The following is an 18,901-nucleotide window of genomic DNA, read 5'->3' on the forward strand; positions in this document are numbered from 1 at the left end:
TCCTAATAAATAAAAAAAAGGAAAAAAACGAGGCTCACACTTATTATTAAAAACAAGTAAAACAATAGGTAACTTTTTTTTTCTGCATAGACATACAAAGATTTGTATGAATTTTTTTTACACATAGTTGTTTTATAAATGTTAATAAAGTATTTATGATATAGTTGATTATTTCTAATACCTAATCAATTATTGTATATTATTTACATTACATTTTAAAAATATAATAGATATATTTTTAACATAATTAACTCCTTAGTTTTTTTTAAATAAATAAATCTATAAATAAAAAAATATAATAACTTTATGCTTATTTTTTTATATATTTCATTGAATTCAAAAAAAAAATCCATTTTTTTATTTTTTATTTTCGTAGTTGTTTTTATCTTTTATGCTTTACTTGAGGTGTTAAAATTGAAGAATAAAAAATGAAAAATAAAAAATGTAATTATTTGAATTAAGGAAAGATAGTAAAACAATAAAAGTAAATAAATAAAATATTATTAAGTTATTTGATTGATGTTGGAAAAAAATTAATATATTTAGAAAATTATTAAAGTGTTCCTATATTAAGAAGAGAACAAAATTAAATGTTAAAAGAAATATTTAAACATCTACATTCATTTCAAATTAAAAGTTTGTATCACTATGAATTGAGTACCCAACTACAAAATAATATTTCATATTTGGTAAATATTAGTTTTCAATTTTTTAAAAATATTTTAATGTAAAAAAAATAGAAATTAAATTAAAATAAATTTTAAATTAACAGAAGAAAAATCATTATAAAGTTTAATAAAAAATATATTTTACAACGACAAATTTAAATTATTTCACAAAAATACAAAAAATTAAATTATTCAATATATATATATATATTAATAAAATATTGACTATTATTAAAACATATAAATTATACTATCATAATAGTAGTATTTTTGGTTCATATCATAATATAAGTATTGTTGGTTCATGAGAAAGGAATGCATATCAAAAATATTTTCTTCACATAATGGTAATATTGACATATAAATAAATTCATTATCAACTTGCATTATTTGACACGAGAACAATTTTATAATTGTAGTGATGTCCACCTCACTTTCATTGCAAATTATGAAGATTTCCCTCAAAGGATAACATACATATAATTCCACAACTTTTCATACAAATCATTACTTTTTAATACAAACAAACAAGTTTTTGTCTCAATGTCTTTTCTTCTTCATCAAGATTAAAACCTTTGAAGCAAATATAATAAGATGAGATTAGATACTAGAAACATACTAAATGATAAAATATGACAATTTACATATCTATTAACCTGAAATTCAATTACTATTTAATAATTATACTAAGTAGTAAAAACTAAATGTTAATAAAGAAAACTTATGATTATAATTGATAAGTTTTTTTTAAGGACTTGGGTACTAAAAATTCATTAAATTCTAAATCTAAATAGTAAATATGAGTGTTTAAGAAATTTTTCAGTGAGAATGTGTTCAAAAGTTTTTATTTAATAGTATTTTTAACTTTGTGCTATTTATTTATACTTTTTTTAATCTTTATATTTAACTTGAATTTTATTATTTTTTTGACAAATGTCAAATTTAAAATATGTTTATCATAAATTTAAAATCTAATTTATATGTTTAAATGATTTAGTTTTTATAAATTCTATTTATAATATAAAGTTAAATGTTTAATTTTTTATTTGTTATCAACATTAAAACAATTAATTTATTAGTTTTAGTTATAAAAAGAACCTTGTGCGTGCTTACACATAAAATAATAATTATTCAACCAGATAAGATAACACTTGGATTTTACATCATTTTCAAGAAAATGACCCGAATTTATCATACAAATAATACAGCAGATATTATAAAACTTGTGATATATTTTTTGGGGACTATAGGTTTCTCATTTTTTCTATTTAATAAATAATTTTGTTAAAATATATGTTTTTGAACCCCTATTCCGGGTCAGGTTTAGTTGGAAGATCACGTGATAAATATAATCTGACCCATGATGTAAACCAATTATGTCATCTCATTCTTTAGAGCAACAAATTTAATGTCAATATTTACAACTATATATTTAAATACAGTCAGTTTAAATTAAATTGTTGTAGAAAAAAAAGAATGAATTATATGAAAATTTAAAATCTTTAATTTTTCCGTTTAGAAAATAATAAAAAGAAGGATTATGCAATAAAGAAATAGGAGTGGGTGAATGTTGATCGGATTGATTTATTAGGTATAAATAATTAAATTTATTTTTATTTGTTAAATTTATCAGTATTTCCCTGCTTTGTGTCTCATGAAACCCCACCCTCTTGTGTGGGTAGGTGCTCTCTCTATTCTTCTCTTCTCTTCACTGTCTTCTTCCCTTCTCTTCACTGTCTTCTTTCCTTCTCAGTTTCCCCAAACCCTTCCCATTCAAACTTCTCACCACCTTCTAGATTCTTCCGCCGATCCTTCTCCATAACCGTTATCACCGGCCACCACTCACTACCTTCCTCGGCCACTTATCTAGGTCAGGTCACTCTTTATCTCTTTCTCTATCTTTTCGTAGTTTGTGTCGCTTCTATACTATTTGCACAGCCACGCTAGCCGATTCTTGCACGGGTGTTTATGCACGCGAATCGGATTTGTATGAACTCAATCGATGGGACACAAAAAGAGAAACTCAGTGCCGCGCACGAAACCATCTGCGGCGGCTTCTCCGGCGGTGCAATCCGGCGTCGGCGGAGCCGCCAACGGTTCCACCTCGCCGGACGCTGACGCTAGCAATGTTTCCGATCACAAACCACATAACCCTAGCAAGATCGAATTGACTCCGCCCCAATCCGAGGGTTCCGATTACTCCACAATCAAGCTCGAATGCGAGCGCGCCCTGACCACGCTCCGCCGCGGGAACCACAACAAGGCAATGAAGCTGTTGCGGGAGATTTGCTCCAGAGAGGAGGGTTCGCCTCACTCCGCTTTCGTCCACCGAGTTCACAGCCTCATGTGTTTCAAAACGGCGACGGTTATCACCGACCCGAGCTCGAAGCAGCGGCATTTGAAGAACGCGCTAGAGTCGGCGCGCCACGCGGTGGAGCTCATGCCGAATTCCGTTGAGTACGCGCATTTCCGTGCCACGGTGATGTTGGAGGCGGCAAGTGAAGGGAAAGATTACGAGGATGTGGTGCATGAGTGCGAGAGGGGGCTCGCTATCGAGAACCCCAGTGATCCTGCCAAGGAGACGTTGCAGGATGAGAGTGAGCAGAAAGCATCATCTACTGAGGAACGTATTGCGCACGTGCAGAATGAGTTGAGGCAGCTTATTCAGAAGTCGAATATAGCTTCCTTGTCTTCTTGGATGAAGAATTTGAGTAACGGGGAGGAGAGGTTTCGGTTGATTCCGATAAGGAGGACTCCAGAGGACCCCATGGAGGTGAGGCTGGTTCAGACTAGAAGGCCTAATGAGATCAAGAAAGTGACCAAGACGCCCGAGGAAAGACGGAAGGAAATTGAAGTGCGAGTGGCTGCTGCCAGGCTGTTGCAACAGAAGTCAGAGGCACCACAATCTCCGAATGAAGGAGATAGGGATGACAGACCATTGGATTCATCTGCAGGATCTGGTCAGAGGATTGGTGATAGGAGAAGGCATGGAAATGTGAGGAAGAGTGGTTTTACAACGGAAAGGATGAAATGGGTGCACTCCTATTGGAAGTCGGTTAGCGTAGATAGGAAGAAGAACTTTCTGAGGGTTAAAACATGTGATCTTAAGTTGCACTATGGGTCTTCGAAGGATACTTTGCCGAATGATATATTGTCAGAGGCTTTGTCTTATGCTGAGGCCAATAAAACTTGGAAATTCTGGCCTTGCTGCAACTGTGAAGAGAAACATTACAACCCGGATTCTCATAGGCATCATGTTGTGCAGGAGCATATGGGGAGTCTGTCGCCACATATGCAGAGACTTCTGCCCCAAAATGTGGATAGTGAATGGATTGAGATGATTCTTAATTGTTCATGGAAGCCTCTGGATGTCTTAGCTGCAGTTAGAATGCTTGATAATAAAGCAAGGTTCAAAAGTCCATCACTTCCTGAGGATTTATACTTGGATAATCATACTCTGGACTATAATGTTTGTTTTAAAGAAGCAAGCAGCTCTTACATTGAGAAGGAAAGTTCAGGGGACACTCTTCGTAATTGTTTGGAAGAATGCAATAACCATTGTAAAATTATAGAAAATAATGTGAGAGAAGGTGTTGAAGACCAACTATCTGTGGCTGATCGCATTATTGATTGTTGGCCAGTATCTGATGATCCTGAGCGTGCAAAACTTCTGGGGAAGATTCATGGCATGTTTGAGACTCTTATTAGGCACAAATGTCTTGCTGCTAGTCATCTGAACAAGGTCATACAATTTACTATGGGTGAGATACAGGGTCTCGCTGCTGGTTCTCAACTTCTAAGTCATGGCGTGGACCAAACACCAATGTGCATATGCTTTCTAGGACCTTCACAGCTTAAGACAATCTTCCAATTTCTGCAGGAAATATCTCACGCATGTGGCTTGGCCAGAAATGCTGATAAAGGTAGTAGTCCCACAAATGATTTGCTGAATATCAGTCAAGGTCCCGAGATTAAAGACAAGATTGTACTCGATGGAGATGCATCACGACTCCTACTGGATGAGTGTTTACTGCAAACACAAGTCACTGCTGGTACAAATCAGGGGTCTGTCTTGGATGATGTGACCACCCCAAGGTCTCCTGATGGAACTTCATGCTATAACGATGCTTTTCTATCCTGGATATTTTCAAGTTCTCCTATTGGGGATCAAGTGACATCATGGCTGCGGATCAGAGAAGATAAAATAAATAAAGGAAAGGAAATTGTCCAGATGCTTGAGAAGGAGTTTTATCACCTACAGGGCCTATGTGAGAAAAAGGGTGAGCGTTTAAGTTATGAGGAAGCGCTGCAAACTGTAGAGGATCTATGTCTTGAAGAAGGTAAGAAGAGGGAAACTGTTGGGGAATTTGTTCAGCGAAGCTATGAATCTGTCTTAAGAAAGCGAAGAGAAGAGCTCATAGAGAGTGAGAATGATATGATGTATGTCAGCAATAGGTTTGAGTTGGATGCTATATCAAATGTTTTGCAAGAAGCAGAAGCAAGGAATGTCAATCAATTTGGTTATGAGGAAACTTATGCTGGTGTAACTTCTCAATTATGTGACTTGGAATCTGGTGAAGAAGATGAATGGAGAATGAAGGACTACTTGCACCAAATGGATGGCTGTATAGAAAATGCTATTCAGAAACTGAAGGAGCATTTATCTATAGAGGTCAGTTTGTTTGTTTCATATGTCTACAGAGATAACAGCAAGGATATCCTTCCTTGTTCTAACCTTCCTTTCACTATGTAGCTTAGCAAAATTGATGCCCGAATAATTAGAAGTGTCACAGAGATGCAGCAATTGGAATTCAAGCTTGGGCCTATTTCTGCTAATGATTATCGAGCAATATTGGTGCCTCTAGTGAAGTCGTACCTAAGGGTTTGTATTCAAACTGCTGAAGCATGTGCTGTTGTTTTACCTTTCCCTTACGTAATTGTACATTTGTTTTGATATTTTAGGCACTTTTGGAAGATTTAGCCGAGAAGGATGCAAGAGAGAAGTCTGATGCTGCAAGTGAAGCATTTTTGGCTGAACTTGCTCTAGATTCCAAGAAGGCTGTTAAAGGTGGAAGTGAGAGCACAAAACATGTCGAGAAAACAAAAGATAGGAAGAAGAATAAAGATCACAGAAAAGCAAGAGATATAAAGGTGTTTATCATGGATGTTTAATGTTTTTATATATGGGGTTCATTGACTAATTTTCTATGACAACTGACTAAACTTTCTTTCTCTCTTGCAGGCCACGGGTGATCATGTGCAGTTCTCAGTGGGATCTACTGTTCCCGAGTCAGTATATGTTTCCTTTTTTCTTGATTTTTATTGTGTATCTTCTAAAATCACTGTCAGTCTTCTTAAAATTGATTTTGATGTGTTTCTGTTACAGTTCCAATCTAGTTGCACCTGAAAGTGACTTCCTAGATCATGAGGTTGGTTCTATGAATGATGATGACTTAGAACAACTTGAAGAGGAATTTAGACGGAAAATTGAGCTAGAAGAGGAGGAAAAAAAGCTTGAAGAAACTTTGGAGTTCCAGCGAAGGATAGAAAATGAAGCCAAACAGAGGCATCTTGCAGAGCAACAAAAAAAGTCATCTGGGTTGTACTTAGAAGTGGAAGAAGATCTTCAAGATTGTCAAACAAAGGCCGATACTGATTCACTAGATTCATACAAACAAGTAAGAGAAACTGTGCAAGTAGGAATCTCTCTCCTTTTAGTTTCTTCTACTGCTTGTAGGGAGATAGAATTTCTGCATGTAGGGAGACAGAATTATACTACTTTGCAAACGAACAAATGAAAGGAAATAATACTTTATAAATAAGAATGTGTTATTAAACGAAATATACCTCTGAACTTACGCATATTTTTCAGGACCAGTTGGTACAGGATAATGGATCCCGAAGCAATCTGGATGGTGTTCTAACAACCACAACAAATGGTTCCATTTATTTGCATCAGTCAAAAGTTAAACAATGTTGGTGGTTTGAATGTCCTAAAATGTGTAGTTTATTATTATTTTTTTCACTTGAGGTTCTTAACATTTATTTGTTTCATTTTTGCAGCAGATTTGCCTAATGGAGTTGTTCGAGAGAATGGTCTACCTGTGTCTGATCGGCGTGCTGGAAAAAAACATAAACGGAGAAATTCTTCCAGACCAGTCGATGGAAAGATTGAATCTTTTTCTTCAGAAAAAGATAATGCGGAGGATACACATACTGATTCTCATTTGAGAGAGAAATCCAAATTTAATAACAGTCAGGACAATAATAATGGTTAGTTTAGCTTTGCCCAAATACACTTTTGGTGTTATGGTGGTGCATAATTTCCAAATTAGGGTCTTATTATCATATTTGACTCCTAACTATTTTCAAAAGCAGTATTCGACTCAGAATGAACTGTGTTACTAGTTTGTGGGACTGTATATATACCTGGCTTATGTACATTGTTTAGACAATTTGTTTGCCAGTGTTAAAAGTGTGTTCAATATGTTGATTTAAACCTCCTCTTTTACTTTTTACACCATTAAGTATCCTAATCCTTTTACATGTCTGTAAGTCAGTGGTTGGGCGCTTGTTTAGTCATCTTTGTTTTACCCAGTCCATTCATCTGTCATTTTGTCATAATTCTCTTTCTTTACATGGCTCTCTATTAGAAGACATTCCAACTTTATTATCAGTAATGTTATTCATTTTGTGACTAATACTGTGGATGGGAAATTTTGCGATTTATATTCTCTAATGACTTTGCTTGTTGATTTATTTTTTTGATGGACTTAGTTATATAATGACTTTATCTGTTATGGATAGAATGGTTTGGGGTTAGTTATACTTTTTCAAATAATACATGTTTAGAGATCCTTTTCCCCTATTGTACTTTCTTCTCATAATAAAAAAAGTTTCTGGTTGAAATATAATTTTCCACTTTTGCTTTCTTTCCTGGGAGGATTCTGTCAATATGTTTGTTGAAATGTATGTTCATACAGAAATCTTATTTCAGTTGTTAAGCCTAGTTGAAGTCATTTTTAATATATTTTAGATAATACTAATAATAAAAGGCATCTTTCGAGTATGAAAATTAATTCTCTATTACTTGGATGTGGCATCAGTGTGGAAAAACAATGGATCAAATGTGATGAGAGAGTTGCCAGTAGAAGATGCAGAGGAGGAAAGATTCCAGGCTGATCTTAAAATTGCTGTGCGCCAAAGCCTGGGTATAACTTTTACATTCTATGCATGCATAGACCAATTATTTTTATCTTATATACATCTAAGATGGATTCTTATACTTAACACATCTCTCTTTATTAGCACGAAATCCACCTCATTGTAAATGACTCGGGAAATAAAATGAAACGGCTTGAATGGTCTATTTTTGGAAAGCTTACCTTTCTCCTATTCTGACCCTTTGGCGTGTTGCTTTTTGTACTAGCCTCCACAGGACTAATTATGTGTATGTGCCTGCAATTTACAAACTCTAGAAGTATATTACTAGGTATTTACCGAAGATATACAATACCTAAATAAGAGATATTTCCTCTCAACAAGAGAAACCTTCCAATCCATGCATAATTTCTACATGATCTACAAGAGAAAATTGACAAACTATTAGCTGAATCCTGGGAGTGATGCTAATGTTTCCTGCTCTAAAATGTAATTCTGGGTTTATATTTAGGTGTCATGGAACCTGGATAGATTATCCAATACTCTAACCTCAAAAATATATTCTTCTTATCAGACACGTTTCAAGCCCGGGGAAGTTTGCCTTCGGCTTCCAGTTTAAGGATGTCCCAGAGGGCTTCTTCAGTGTTAGATGGTGTTGATTGCTCGCCTGTAGAAGACCCAACTGATAATGTGAATGGGGCAACTTTGCTTGGTACTGGACTGAAGAATGAAGTGGGTGAATATAATTGTTTTCTCAATGTTATTATACAGGTAGGTCTTAGTTTTCTACACAATTATAATATCAACCGATGCACTATTTTATTGATGTATTATTTTCCATGGCCTAAAGCATTTTCTTTCTCTGTTGAGCTCAGTCATTGTGGCATTTAAGACGCTTTCGAGTGGAATTTCTTGGCAGATCAAGAACAGAGCATGATCATGTGGGCAATCCTTGTGTTGTCTGTGCATTGTACGAAATCTTTACTGCACTGGACATCGCATCTAAGGATTCAAGGAGAGAAGCAGTTGCACCTACATCACTGCGGATTGCTCTAAGTAATCTGTATCCTCACAGTAGTTTCTTCCAGGAGGTAACTACATTAACATAAACAAAGAATGAAGATATTTCTTCTGTGGATGATTTAATTAATATACTGACTGACATTTGACAGGCCCAGATGAATGATGCTTCTGAGGTACTGGCAGTGATATTTGACTGCCTTCATCGATCATTTACTCGTGGTTCAAGTGTTTCTGATGCAGAATCAGCTGAAACTAACTGCATGGGATCCTGGGATTGTGCAAATAGTAGTTGTATAGCACATTCACTTTTTGGAATGAACATTTTTGAACAAATGAACTGCTATCACTGTGGTCTTGAATCCAGACATATGAAATATACTTCCTTCTTTCACAATATAAATGCCAGTGCCCTCCGTGATATGAAGGTATCTTTATGGAGATTTTCTTCTTACACTTGATAATTCTTGGTGTTCCTTATTTTCTGCTGTGGGAGCATCCACATGCAATTATGCCTGTTAAGTACCTTATCTGGATCCTTCTTCACTTCTTAGGAAAAGTCTCCTGCAAGTTTCTTCGATAATCTTTTGAATCTTGTCGAGATGAACCATCAGTTGGCTTGCGATCCAGAAGCTGATGGCTGTGGCAAGTTGAACCACATCCATCACTTTCTCTCAACTCCACCCCATGTTTTTATGACAGGTACCTAAGGTTGTTGCTTATGGAATGTTGACATTTTTTATATGCTTTATAGATACTTTCACTTAACATGTTTATTATTTACAGTCCTAGGTTGGCAAAATACATGTGAGAGTGCTGATGATATAACAGCAACTCTGGCTGCCCTGAGCACCACGATCAACATCAGTGTCCTTTATGGTGGTTTAAATCTTGAATGCACCCATAACTTGGTGTCAGTGGTATGTACTTTAATGATAACTACGTGAGGAATGTTTATATTTAGTTTCATTCTAAGCCTCTAAGATGAATTTGGCTTTATTATGAACATTTTCCGGTGAAAATTCTTTTAAAAATATTACCTTATCTGAAGGGACTTCTCTGGCACTGAAAGGATTCATTTGTATACTAAATGAGCTTATCTTAATTGTCTAAAAAAATGAAGAAAAAATCTAAATGAAAAACTTCAGATAAATAATATACTTTTGTCACCGACCCCTACTTTTTTATTAGATGGTTTAACAACATTTTGTTTTGAGTGGAAAAAAGTAGTTATAACTTATAACACTTGCCACAGTTGACTGTCTTATGTGTGCTAATGTGTTATTTACCTTTTAGGTTTGCTACTATGGTCAGCACTACCATTGCTTTGCTTACAGCCATGACCATGAACAATGGATTATGTACGATGACAAGACTGTCAAGGTGAGTTGAATCTAATAAGCAGATGATTTTTTTTGTCATTCTTGGTGTGTAAATTTTTATTTCTTCAATGATCAGGTAATTGGTGGATGGGGGGATGTTCTTACAATGTGTGAAAGAGGGCATCTACAACCTCAGGTTCTTTTCTTTGAAGCTGTAAACTAAATTTTTGGTGGAAATGATAACATCATTTGCTGGACTGAAGAGTGTTGAGTTTGGCATCCTGTTGGTTTCTCGCGTGGCCTTGTTTATGCAGATGCATTACATTTCTGCATAACACTAAAGTGATTTAGGCAAATAAATTTGCAAGTTGCAGTGATGTCAACTAGTTTTGGCATACATACCTCTGATGGGATGTATAGCATTTTAAAATTTGATACAATTCAGTTTAGATAGAAGCAGGTTCTGGTGGGGGAGAGTGATGACAAATGCATTTAGTGTAACAGGATGACTTAGAAGAACCCAGAGAGTGGTGTTTTGATACCGAATTTGGTTCGTTTTGAGAATATCAGATTCATTCCTTGTATCCTACCAATAAGCAGGTTTTGGAATTTGCTAGATGAACTACAATTTGTGGAGGTTGGCCAGCAATGTATGAGAAGATCTTAGGATGTTCATGATGGAAATAATTGCCCATTATTATAGGGAACATTTAACATGTACGAGGAGAGTTTATTCACGAGTTGTCGAAGAAATTTCCCTCCCACCCCCTCCCTCAAAACAGAAAAAGGGATGTATAGTTCTTATACAATTAGATTTGTCAAAATGTCAGCTTCTTGTCACTTCAGCTGTAAAAGGAGTATCGTTTCCTGGTCTACTGGACTACTCTTCTCCCTTACAAGATACCTTGTATTGGAACGTGCTGCGTGGCAGATTTTGTGCAACAGTAAATTGAGGAGCTTCCACCAATCTTTGGATCCACAACACTGTACTCTATTTTTGTTTACTTCCGCCTGGGTGTGGGATGGGGATCCGTAAGTTGAGTACGATTGAAGCAAATTAACTAATGTCATCAATTTCTAGTTGCAGATGTTAACTGTAGTAAGCCTTGAGTGAGGAAAAAGCTGAGAGGTTTTGGCACAATTTTGTCCCACACTTTTTCGGAATAGCGTCAAGTAAGATGGATTATTATAATATACCCCATTGTTCAATATGCATTAGTGCAAAATACTGTGCGATTTAACATTTGTACTCGTGTTCCTTCTTTCAGTCAGATTTTTTGAACTAAGTGCAAACTTTAAGATAAATAACAAAATGTATAAAGACACTTTTTGGAGATCTTTGGTATCTTTGACGCTGACTAAACAACTCGGATTGTTAATCTTTGGTGTTTTTGACGCTGACTAAATGACTCAGATTGTTGATCTTTGTTTCCTGATATAATGCCGTATTAGTGTTGTTAATCTTTATCAGTTGAGTTTGTTATAAATAATTGTAAACCCTAATAAGCTCTATATAGAAGGTCATCTGCAAATTATATATTTTATCATTTCAGCAATATAATTCGATATGTGGGTAGACTCTTTATTTTATTTATTTGTTAGTTTTCTTTAGTGATATCTAAGCTCATTGAGAAAACAATGATTTTGTTGCAATATCAGAAGAAAAAAATGTGGAAGCTAAAGCTTTAGTTGTTGAATATTCCGTAGTATTTTCCCTTCACAACATTCGGTCAATCTTGTATGGTCTCAACATGAGACTTTATTCAGTGACCAATTTTCTAAGTTGCCCCAAGTTTCCTTTAGGTTAATTGTTTTTCTGTTTTTCTTTTTTGTTTGATTTGATAGCAACGTTATTGGTATAACCATGAGTTTTCAATGGAAACATCGAAAACTATCTTTTATTTCTTCTGAAGTCTTTTGTTTGTTTACCACCAAATTGCCGGATAAAAAAAATCTGGGTTAAAATTGATTGTTATAACTTTTGTAACATCATTGATTATATATTCTTAAATAATCAATTATAATTATAATTATAATATATAATAATATAAATATATTTATATAGTAAACATTCAAAATTAGTTTTAAAATAATAATAATAATAATATATAAAACAATAAAATTATAAATCATAATTATAATAAGATTACTAAAATAAGACTAACTAAAATAAATGTATATAATAATATATAAAAATAATAATTAAATCATAAATAATAAATTATAAGAAATAATAAAAATAAATTGAAAAATAGTCTAAATAAATTTATTAAATAATAATATATATTTTAATTTTATTTTATGAAAATATATTTTTATATTTATTGGTAGTATTAGATTGTTTTCATGATATGATTCTTGTTTTTATTTTGTTTGATTATTATAATTTGATTTTTTTTTTCATAATACTATATTATACCATTTTATGTTTTTAATATTATTTTGTGTTAAATTTTTATATCAAATTTTGTTTATATTATTTAGTTTTCCAAGAAAATTTATTTCAATTAAAAAATTATAATTATTTTTATTTATTTTTATTAAAAATTTATTTTCAATAATTTTACATGTATATACAGTATTATAAGTCGTTTTTTTTTCAACTGATAATGTTTTATATATACTACCCCACTTTTTTTTTTTTTCAAATCTATCATTTTTGTCTCTCGAAGTTCGGGAATCCAAACAAAGGATTAGTTCTTGGGCTGATTCTCGCTACACCATACTATTTTTTGGATTCTTTCTTCCTGCACCTCCATATGTTCTTCTTTCACTTTCATAAATTTCTTTCACTTTCATAATTTTTTATATTAAAAAATATTTTTCTGTAATATTTCAGATTACGTAATTCAATTTTTTTTTCAAATTCATAATTAGCTTCTGAATTATGTAATCTAGAAGTTTTTTTTAGATGTATAATTAGTTTTTGGATTAAATAATTTGGAAGTCTAAATTAGTTTTCGGATTATGTAATCCGAAAGCCTTTTTTCTCAAATGCGTGTGCGGATTACATAATTCATAAGTTACTCTCAAATCAAGACTTTCAGAATATATAATCCAGAATACTATTTTTTAAAAATATATTCTGAATTATATAATCTGTAAGTTATTTTTAAATTTGAGATTAAATTCCAAATTATGTAATCTAGAATATGGGGGTGTACAAGAAGGATAAAAAAGTATTTTCATGTTTTGTATGGGGTGATAAAAGAACATATGGAGGTCCAGGAAGAAACAATCTATTTTTTGACATGCACCCAACAACGTTATGTGAAAAGTTCCTCGTATCCTTAAGGAGTAATCTTTGCCTACTAGATATTAATATTCATAAACTTAATCAAACCATCTCAAATATAAAAATCTAGAATTCAAAAAATACTTTAAGATATGAATATCTGAAACTCATAACTCAGTATTTCACCTTCCAGATTTCTATATCCTAAAGTTGTGACAATGACTTCCAGATTTCTATGTGCAGAATTTTGGATATCGGGATCCGGACATCTTAACTAAAAAAAACGAAGAACAAACATGGTGACTAGTTTTTTATGTCAGAAAAATCTGCACGACAACTAGGAGTGAGTTTTCCTCCACCGCTACGCCAACCCACTGTACCACCACCAGCTCCGTTTAAACGCAGACTAAACACTCTTCTGCAGCTTTTTTTCTAAAAAAACAAGATAAAGGCAATGTTAGGTTTAAAAATCTATGTTGGGTGCATATAAAAAATAATGATATGGTGCAAAGAAAGTCCTAGTTCTTGAAGGTCACACACTGAGGGACAACTTCTGTTTCTTTGGGTTACACATTCTATACTTCTTCATTTGAAAGGCAGGTCTTACAAATCCTTTACATGCTGTTTTTACTTACCTGTTTATAAGTATAAGGGATTGTGGTGATAACCTTTACTTTCATCTCTCTCGCAAGGTGTTATCCCAATGTTTAAAAGTAAATTTTGCTTGATTAATGACAATGTATCATTGAGTTATTTTCTAATTAATTTAAACAAACAATCTATGTTTATAGTCTTCGCCTATTTTCTCAAAAAATACTCATTATGTTTGGCTCAATTTCACCCAGTTTCATTGAAGTTCACTCTCCAACAATTAAAAAGACTAAGAGATTTCAATGAAAGATTGGGTTTGACAATTTCCATCTTCATCTTTACAAAATAAATTCATTTTTATCCTTATATTTATTCATGAAGTAAAAATTTATCTTTATATTTAATGAGATTTTTGTCTTATCTTTATATTGCAATGCTTAACATAGAACAATAAGTTAAAATTTGAAATAAAAATAGAAATATAAGTACTTCATGTTGTTGAGTCGTTATATGATTTCAACTATTTTGAAACTCAAATATGAAATGCTGCTTGAGAGTGCATTACTAAGTAAAAATAGGGAAAATAAATTCTTAAGTTTTACCTATAACTTTTTCATTATTATTTTGATAGCACTTTTTCACTTTATTGATATATTATAAATAGGATGTCATTACTGTCTTTCACTTGTAGAAGCCACAAAAATATTAAAAAATCATAATGATACGTACTAGTAAAAATAAAATAATTAAAAAATACAATATAATAAAACAAAATATATATTTTCTATATGTAATCTAATTTTATTAAGATATGTTTAGAAGATCAAATCAAAATATATCTTCCAACAAAGTAGGTCAAACTTTATTAGAATGTTTACAGTAGTTGTAATTGTTGTTGTTTTCCGTTGATCTATTTCGAATTTATTTTAGACATAAAGATTCTCCAAATACTCCATTTAATTTAATTCATCACTAATAAAAAAATATATTATCAAAATTCAGAGAAAAAACAAATATCCATCTTTATACCAAACATGACTAAAGGACCAACCCTAACATTCCTTTCACATTAGCACAATATTTTTTCACTAGTTAATGCTTATTTTCTGTACATTGTGATGTTAGAGAAATTTTGGGTTTTATTCTCTTCCTTTTTCTATTTATATATTTGATTTGTTTTTTTTTTTTTAAAAGAGCATGGGGTGTTGTATGAATGAAGGGTGATGATTCTTTAATACAGTAAAACTTATACCTTTAACAATTCTATAAATTATTATTTTAATTAAATTTATTTTATTTCTTAATTTAAAATATTATTGTATTATTATAATTGATTGTGAAATGTATGTGGTTTTCTTTTTTGATTGTTAAAAGAAACTTTTCCCGTGAATGAATTGGTCTTTTGAATTACACGTAAATTCATGAACATGTTTAAAATTGAACAAACCCCATATCATGTTTTCACTATGCAATATTTGTCTGTCAAACGTACACCTTCTTTAATGGAAAAGTGGTTTCAACAAACAATAGAAAAACAAATACAGAATGAAGTTCAACAAATCAATCTTAACAAACAAAAGAGAAACAAATACAGAACAAATCAATCTTAACTTATGAATCTGTTCACCATAACATAAACAACACTAATATCTTAAAACAATATCATAAACTAAAAACAATGATTGATAATTCAAAAAAATGAAAAAAAAAATAACATTTTAACGAAACTGTAAAAACTAAAATTCACATATCTTATAAATGAGTTGATTTTTTCACACTTTTTAATTTTACATTCAAAAACATATTTAATTCTTAAGAAAAATGATATAGTGATGATAATTCAACTTCATAATGTTAACAGCACCCAAAAATTAAAAAGCACACAAATACTTTAACTTTTGGTGTAATAAAATTAAAACATTTCTAAAATACTCCACATAAATTCATTTCTAAAATACTTCACATAAATTCATTCTTTTACCCAAAAAAAAACATAAATACCTTATTTTTTTAAAACACTGACCTAACCTAACAGAAATGATATGACACTTAATTAAAAATAATTTGGGATGAATGAAGTAAAAGAAAGTAAAAATACATTTTTTTTGATTAAGTGTTAGAAGGGTGTAGATGGGAAATTTTGCAAATAAAAATGGTTGTTTTCTGTTAGAAGTGAGTTGCTTTTTAGTTGAGGTTAGTTGAAGATTAGATTGTTAAGACGATAAGAACATATTGTGGCACAAATCTATGAAATGTATATTCATGAAATAAGATTACTGCTTAAAATCTGAAGCAGCAAAAAAAAAAAGTAGACAAAATGACCAGATGGTACTTAACCCAAATATTTAGGAGTTCTCACATTCTCCACACACCTATCCCTAACGGCATCACTCACCATGACCCTACACCTGCTCTTTTACTGGGTCTTTCCATGCCCACCAGATCCGCTTGTTATTAAAGCATGCTACCAATGTGAGAAACACATGCAGCACCCATTCCACTTCAACCTTTCTCTTTCTCTCTCTCTCTCTCTTTCTCCTTCTACCTTTCCATCTCACTAATGTTCTTCTCTTTCTTCATCCATTCATCGCCATCACCACCGTGGAGGGATTCATCGCTTCCTCTTTTCCTCACGAGGGGTTGCAGCATCATCTCTCAACATAGCTGGGGGGGGATTCAAGAATGACCCTTAAGGGTGGCACAACCCAAGCCTGTGCGGCATGCAAACACCAGAGGAGAAAGTGCACTTCTGAATGCCTTCTTGCACCCTACTTCCCTGCAGACCAACCCAAGATCTTTCTCAACGTCCACAAGCTTTTCGGAGTCAGCAACATCGTTAAGATATTGAAGATTTTGGAGCCTAACCAGAAGAAAATAGCAATGGACTCTATCATTATTCAAGCAAATTATAGGGATAAGTACCCTGTGCATGGCTGTTGGGAAGAGATTTGTAGGCTGCAATACCAAATATGGCTTGCAGAAGAAGAGCTTCATGCAGTTTATCAACAGCTTGAAATATGCAGGCAGCAGCAGCAGCAACAACAGCAACTGCCTCAACATCATCACCAAGGCCCTCCTTCCATGCCTGATGATGTTACTTCACAATTAGAATTGGGCATGACACCATGTACTAATAATAATGCACTCTCATTGTTTAATCATCATACTCCACAACCAAACACTTACAACAATAATGTCACTGCATTGTCTGTGTCACAGCAACATTCCTATTCCAACAGTAACAGCATGGATTATAGCTCCCTCTACTTAGATTCCAAGGATAATGCCATTAATCCTTTGTGGGTTCAGTACCCCTGTTCAAATAATGACAATTCTATAGGAATGCAAACTCCATTGGTTTCTTCACAGCCATTGGCCATCCAACAAAATGTTGTTGAGGATTATGTTGACATGCCTCCCATTTTTGATTCACTTGATGATAGACAATCGTACATTTATTCCAAGGAGCCTTACGAATCAAGGTAGATTGATTAATCATGTTTTGCATTTGCTTAATGACGATCATGAAGTTTCAACTTTACACATCAGTAAATCTAAAATATAATTTTGGTCTTTTGTTAAGGTTTTAATTTGATTTCAAGTTTACATTTTTTGTCACTTTCATTCAGTGTTTATCTTAGAACAAATTAATCCTTCAATTTTAGTCAGTTTTTAGCATAACAATGTAGATTTTAGCTTATTTGAGAGCCTCTCTAACACTTGTCACCATATCAATGAGATAATTAAGTAAAAACTGATTCAAAACAATGTAACATTTTTGTAATCAGAAAAAAAAAACAGTAGATAAAAATGCAAGTATATATACATCTCTAAACTATAGAAATGGAACAAACCATCAATTAGTTAGCAAAAAAAACAGCTATATAGCTTAAGTTCATGCAGAAATTGCATAAAACGAATGCGTAGTAGGAATTGAATAATTTAGCAGTAAGATTAAATGCTCATATTTGATACATTATTTGTATATATGTTGTGCCTGCAGTTCAGAAGAATCACTGAAAGATATAAGAAAGTGCACAGATCATGTTTCTGAGAATGAATTGAAGAGTGCTGCAGCCTGCTTTAGCCTTACCAGTGTGAACTAATCAGCAATATGTCACCTCTCCCTCAACAAATGGAAAGATATACTAGGTTTTCCTTTTCTGATTCTTTTATTCTTGGTAAGCTTTTCATAGATTTTTTTATAGTTTACAACATTTTCTATAGATGTAGATATTTTCCATTGCATTGGTTATATGCAAACCCAAATAATACTATCCAAATAGATATTTCATCAATCTCTGTGCTAAACTATTCTACTGTTCTTAGTGGCTAAACCTTCATAGACTAAAGTTTTCAAGTACAAAGCTATAACATTTAGAAAAGTACTAAAATTATTCGTCTATACAACTTTTTTTTTTGTATAGAAAACATTTTAAAGCATAAATTTCACTACACTTCATGTATTTAATTTATCTATATAATAACTAAATATTTTTTATCAATATTAATTAAATGTATTCACTCAACATCAATTAGAATAAAATATTCATAAATCCATATCAAAATAAAAAAATTTAAACAGATAAGCATATTTTATATTCAATTTATATTAAATATTTTTCCTTAAATATTTTTTGAATTTATATAATTTTTCACACTTCGTGTATATTTAAGGTTGTCCACACAATACACGATATTCATTATACCGATTAATTAATTTTGTGATGTCTAATATAGCTAATTAATTATGATTATACAGTACTCAATCATACTACTTTTTTAAGTCAATTTTATTCGAAATAATTTTTTTAAATAATAAAGATGACTTTTAATATACAATCAAACTGAAAATATAATTAAAATAATTTAAGCATATATTATTTTCATTAAAAAATATTTAT

At 32.4% G+C, this 18,901-nt stretch overlaps 2 protein-coding genes across 8 annotated transcripts; both read left to right on the forward strand.

Annotated features, from left to right (window-relative positions):
- The first annotated feature begins 2,284 nt into the window (after window positions 1-2,284).
- On the forward strand, window positions 2,285-11,382 carry LOC137807808 (uncharacterized). Of its 7 annotated transcripts, none has more exons than XM_068608612.2 (15): window positions 2,285-5,340; window positions 5,422-5,550; window positions 5,631-5,819; window positions 5,911-5,957; window positions 6,055-6,364; window positions 6,541-6,643; window positions 6,732-6,941; window positions 7,775-7,879; window positions 8,404-8,600; window positions 8,705-8,920; window positions 9,002-9,277; window positions 9,404-9,551; window positions 9,636-9,769; window positions 10,146-10,232; window positions 10,308-11,382. In XM_068608612.2, exons 1-15 carry the CDS (start codon window positions 2,671-2,673, stop codon window positions 10,392-10,394), a joined length of 4,908 nt encoding a protein of 1,635 aa, XP_068464713.2. In that variant the 5' UTR covers window positions 2,285-2,670; the 3' UTR covers window positions 10,395-11,382. The 7 variants fall into 7 exon arrangements, with proteins under 7 accessions (XP_068464713.2, XP_068464714.2, XP_068464717.2 ...); XM_068608613.2 differs by having other exon boundaries at window positions 6,735-6,941; XM_068608616.2 differs by having other exon boundaries at window positions 6,541-6,607.
- A 5,188-nt stretch (window positions 11,383-16,570) lies between these two features.
- On the forward strand, window positions 16,571-18,159 carry LOC137805935 (uncharacterized). Its single transcript, XM_068605809.2, has 2 exons — window positions 16,571-17,479; window positions 18,001-18,159. The coding sequence occupies exons 1-2, from the start codon at window positions 16,680-16,682 to the stop codon at window positions 18,101-18,103; spliced, it is 903 nt and encodes a 300-aa protein (XP_068461910.1). The 5' UTR covers window positions 16,571-16,679; the 3' UTR covers window positions 18,104-18,159.
- Window positions 18,160-18,901: the final 742 nt, after the last annotated feature.

The sequence above is a fragment of the Phaseolus vulgaris genome, chromosome 3 (assembly GCF_051622355.1).
Source record: "Phaseolus vulgaris cultivar YP4 chromosome 3, ASM5162235v1, whole genome shotgun sequence".
In the NCBI taxonomy this organism is placed as follows: domain Eukaryota; kingdom Viridiplantae; phylum Streptophyta; class Magnoliopsida; order Fabales; family Fabaceae; genus Phaseolus; species Phaseolus vulgaris.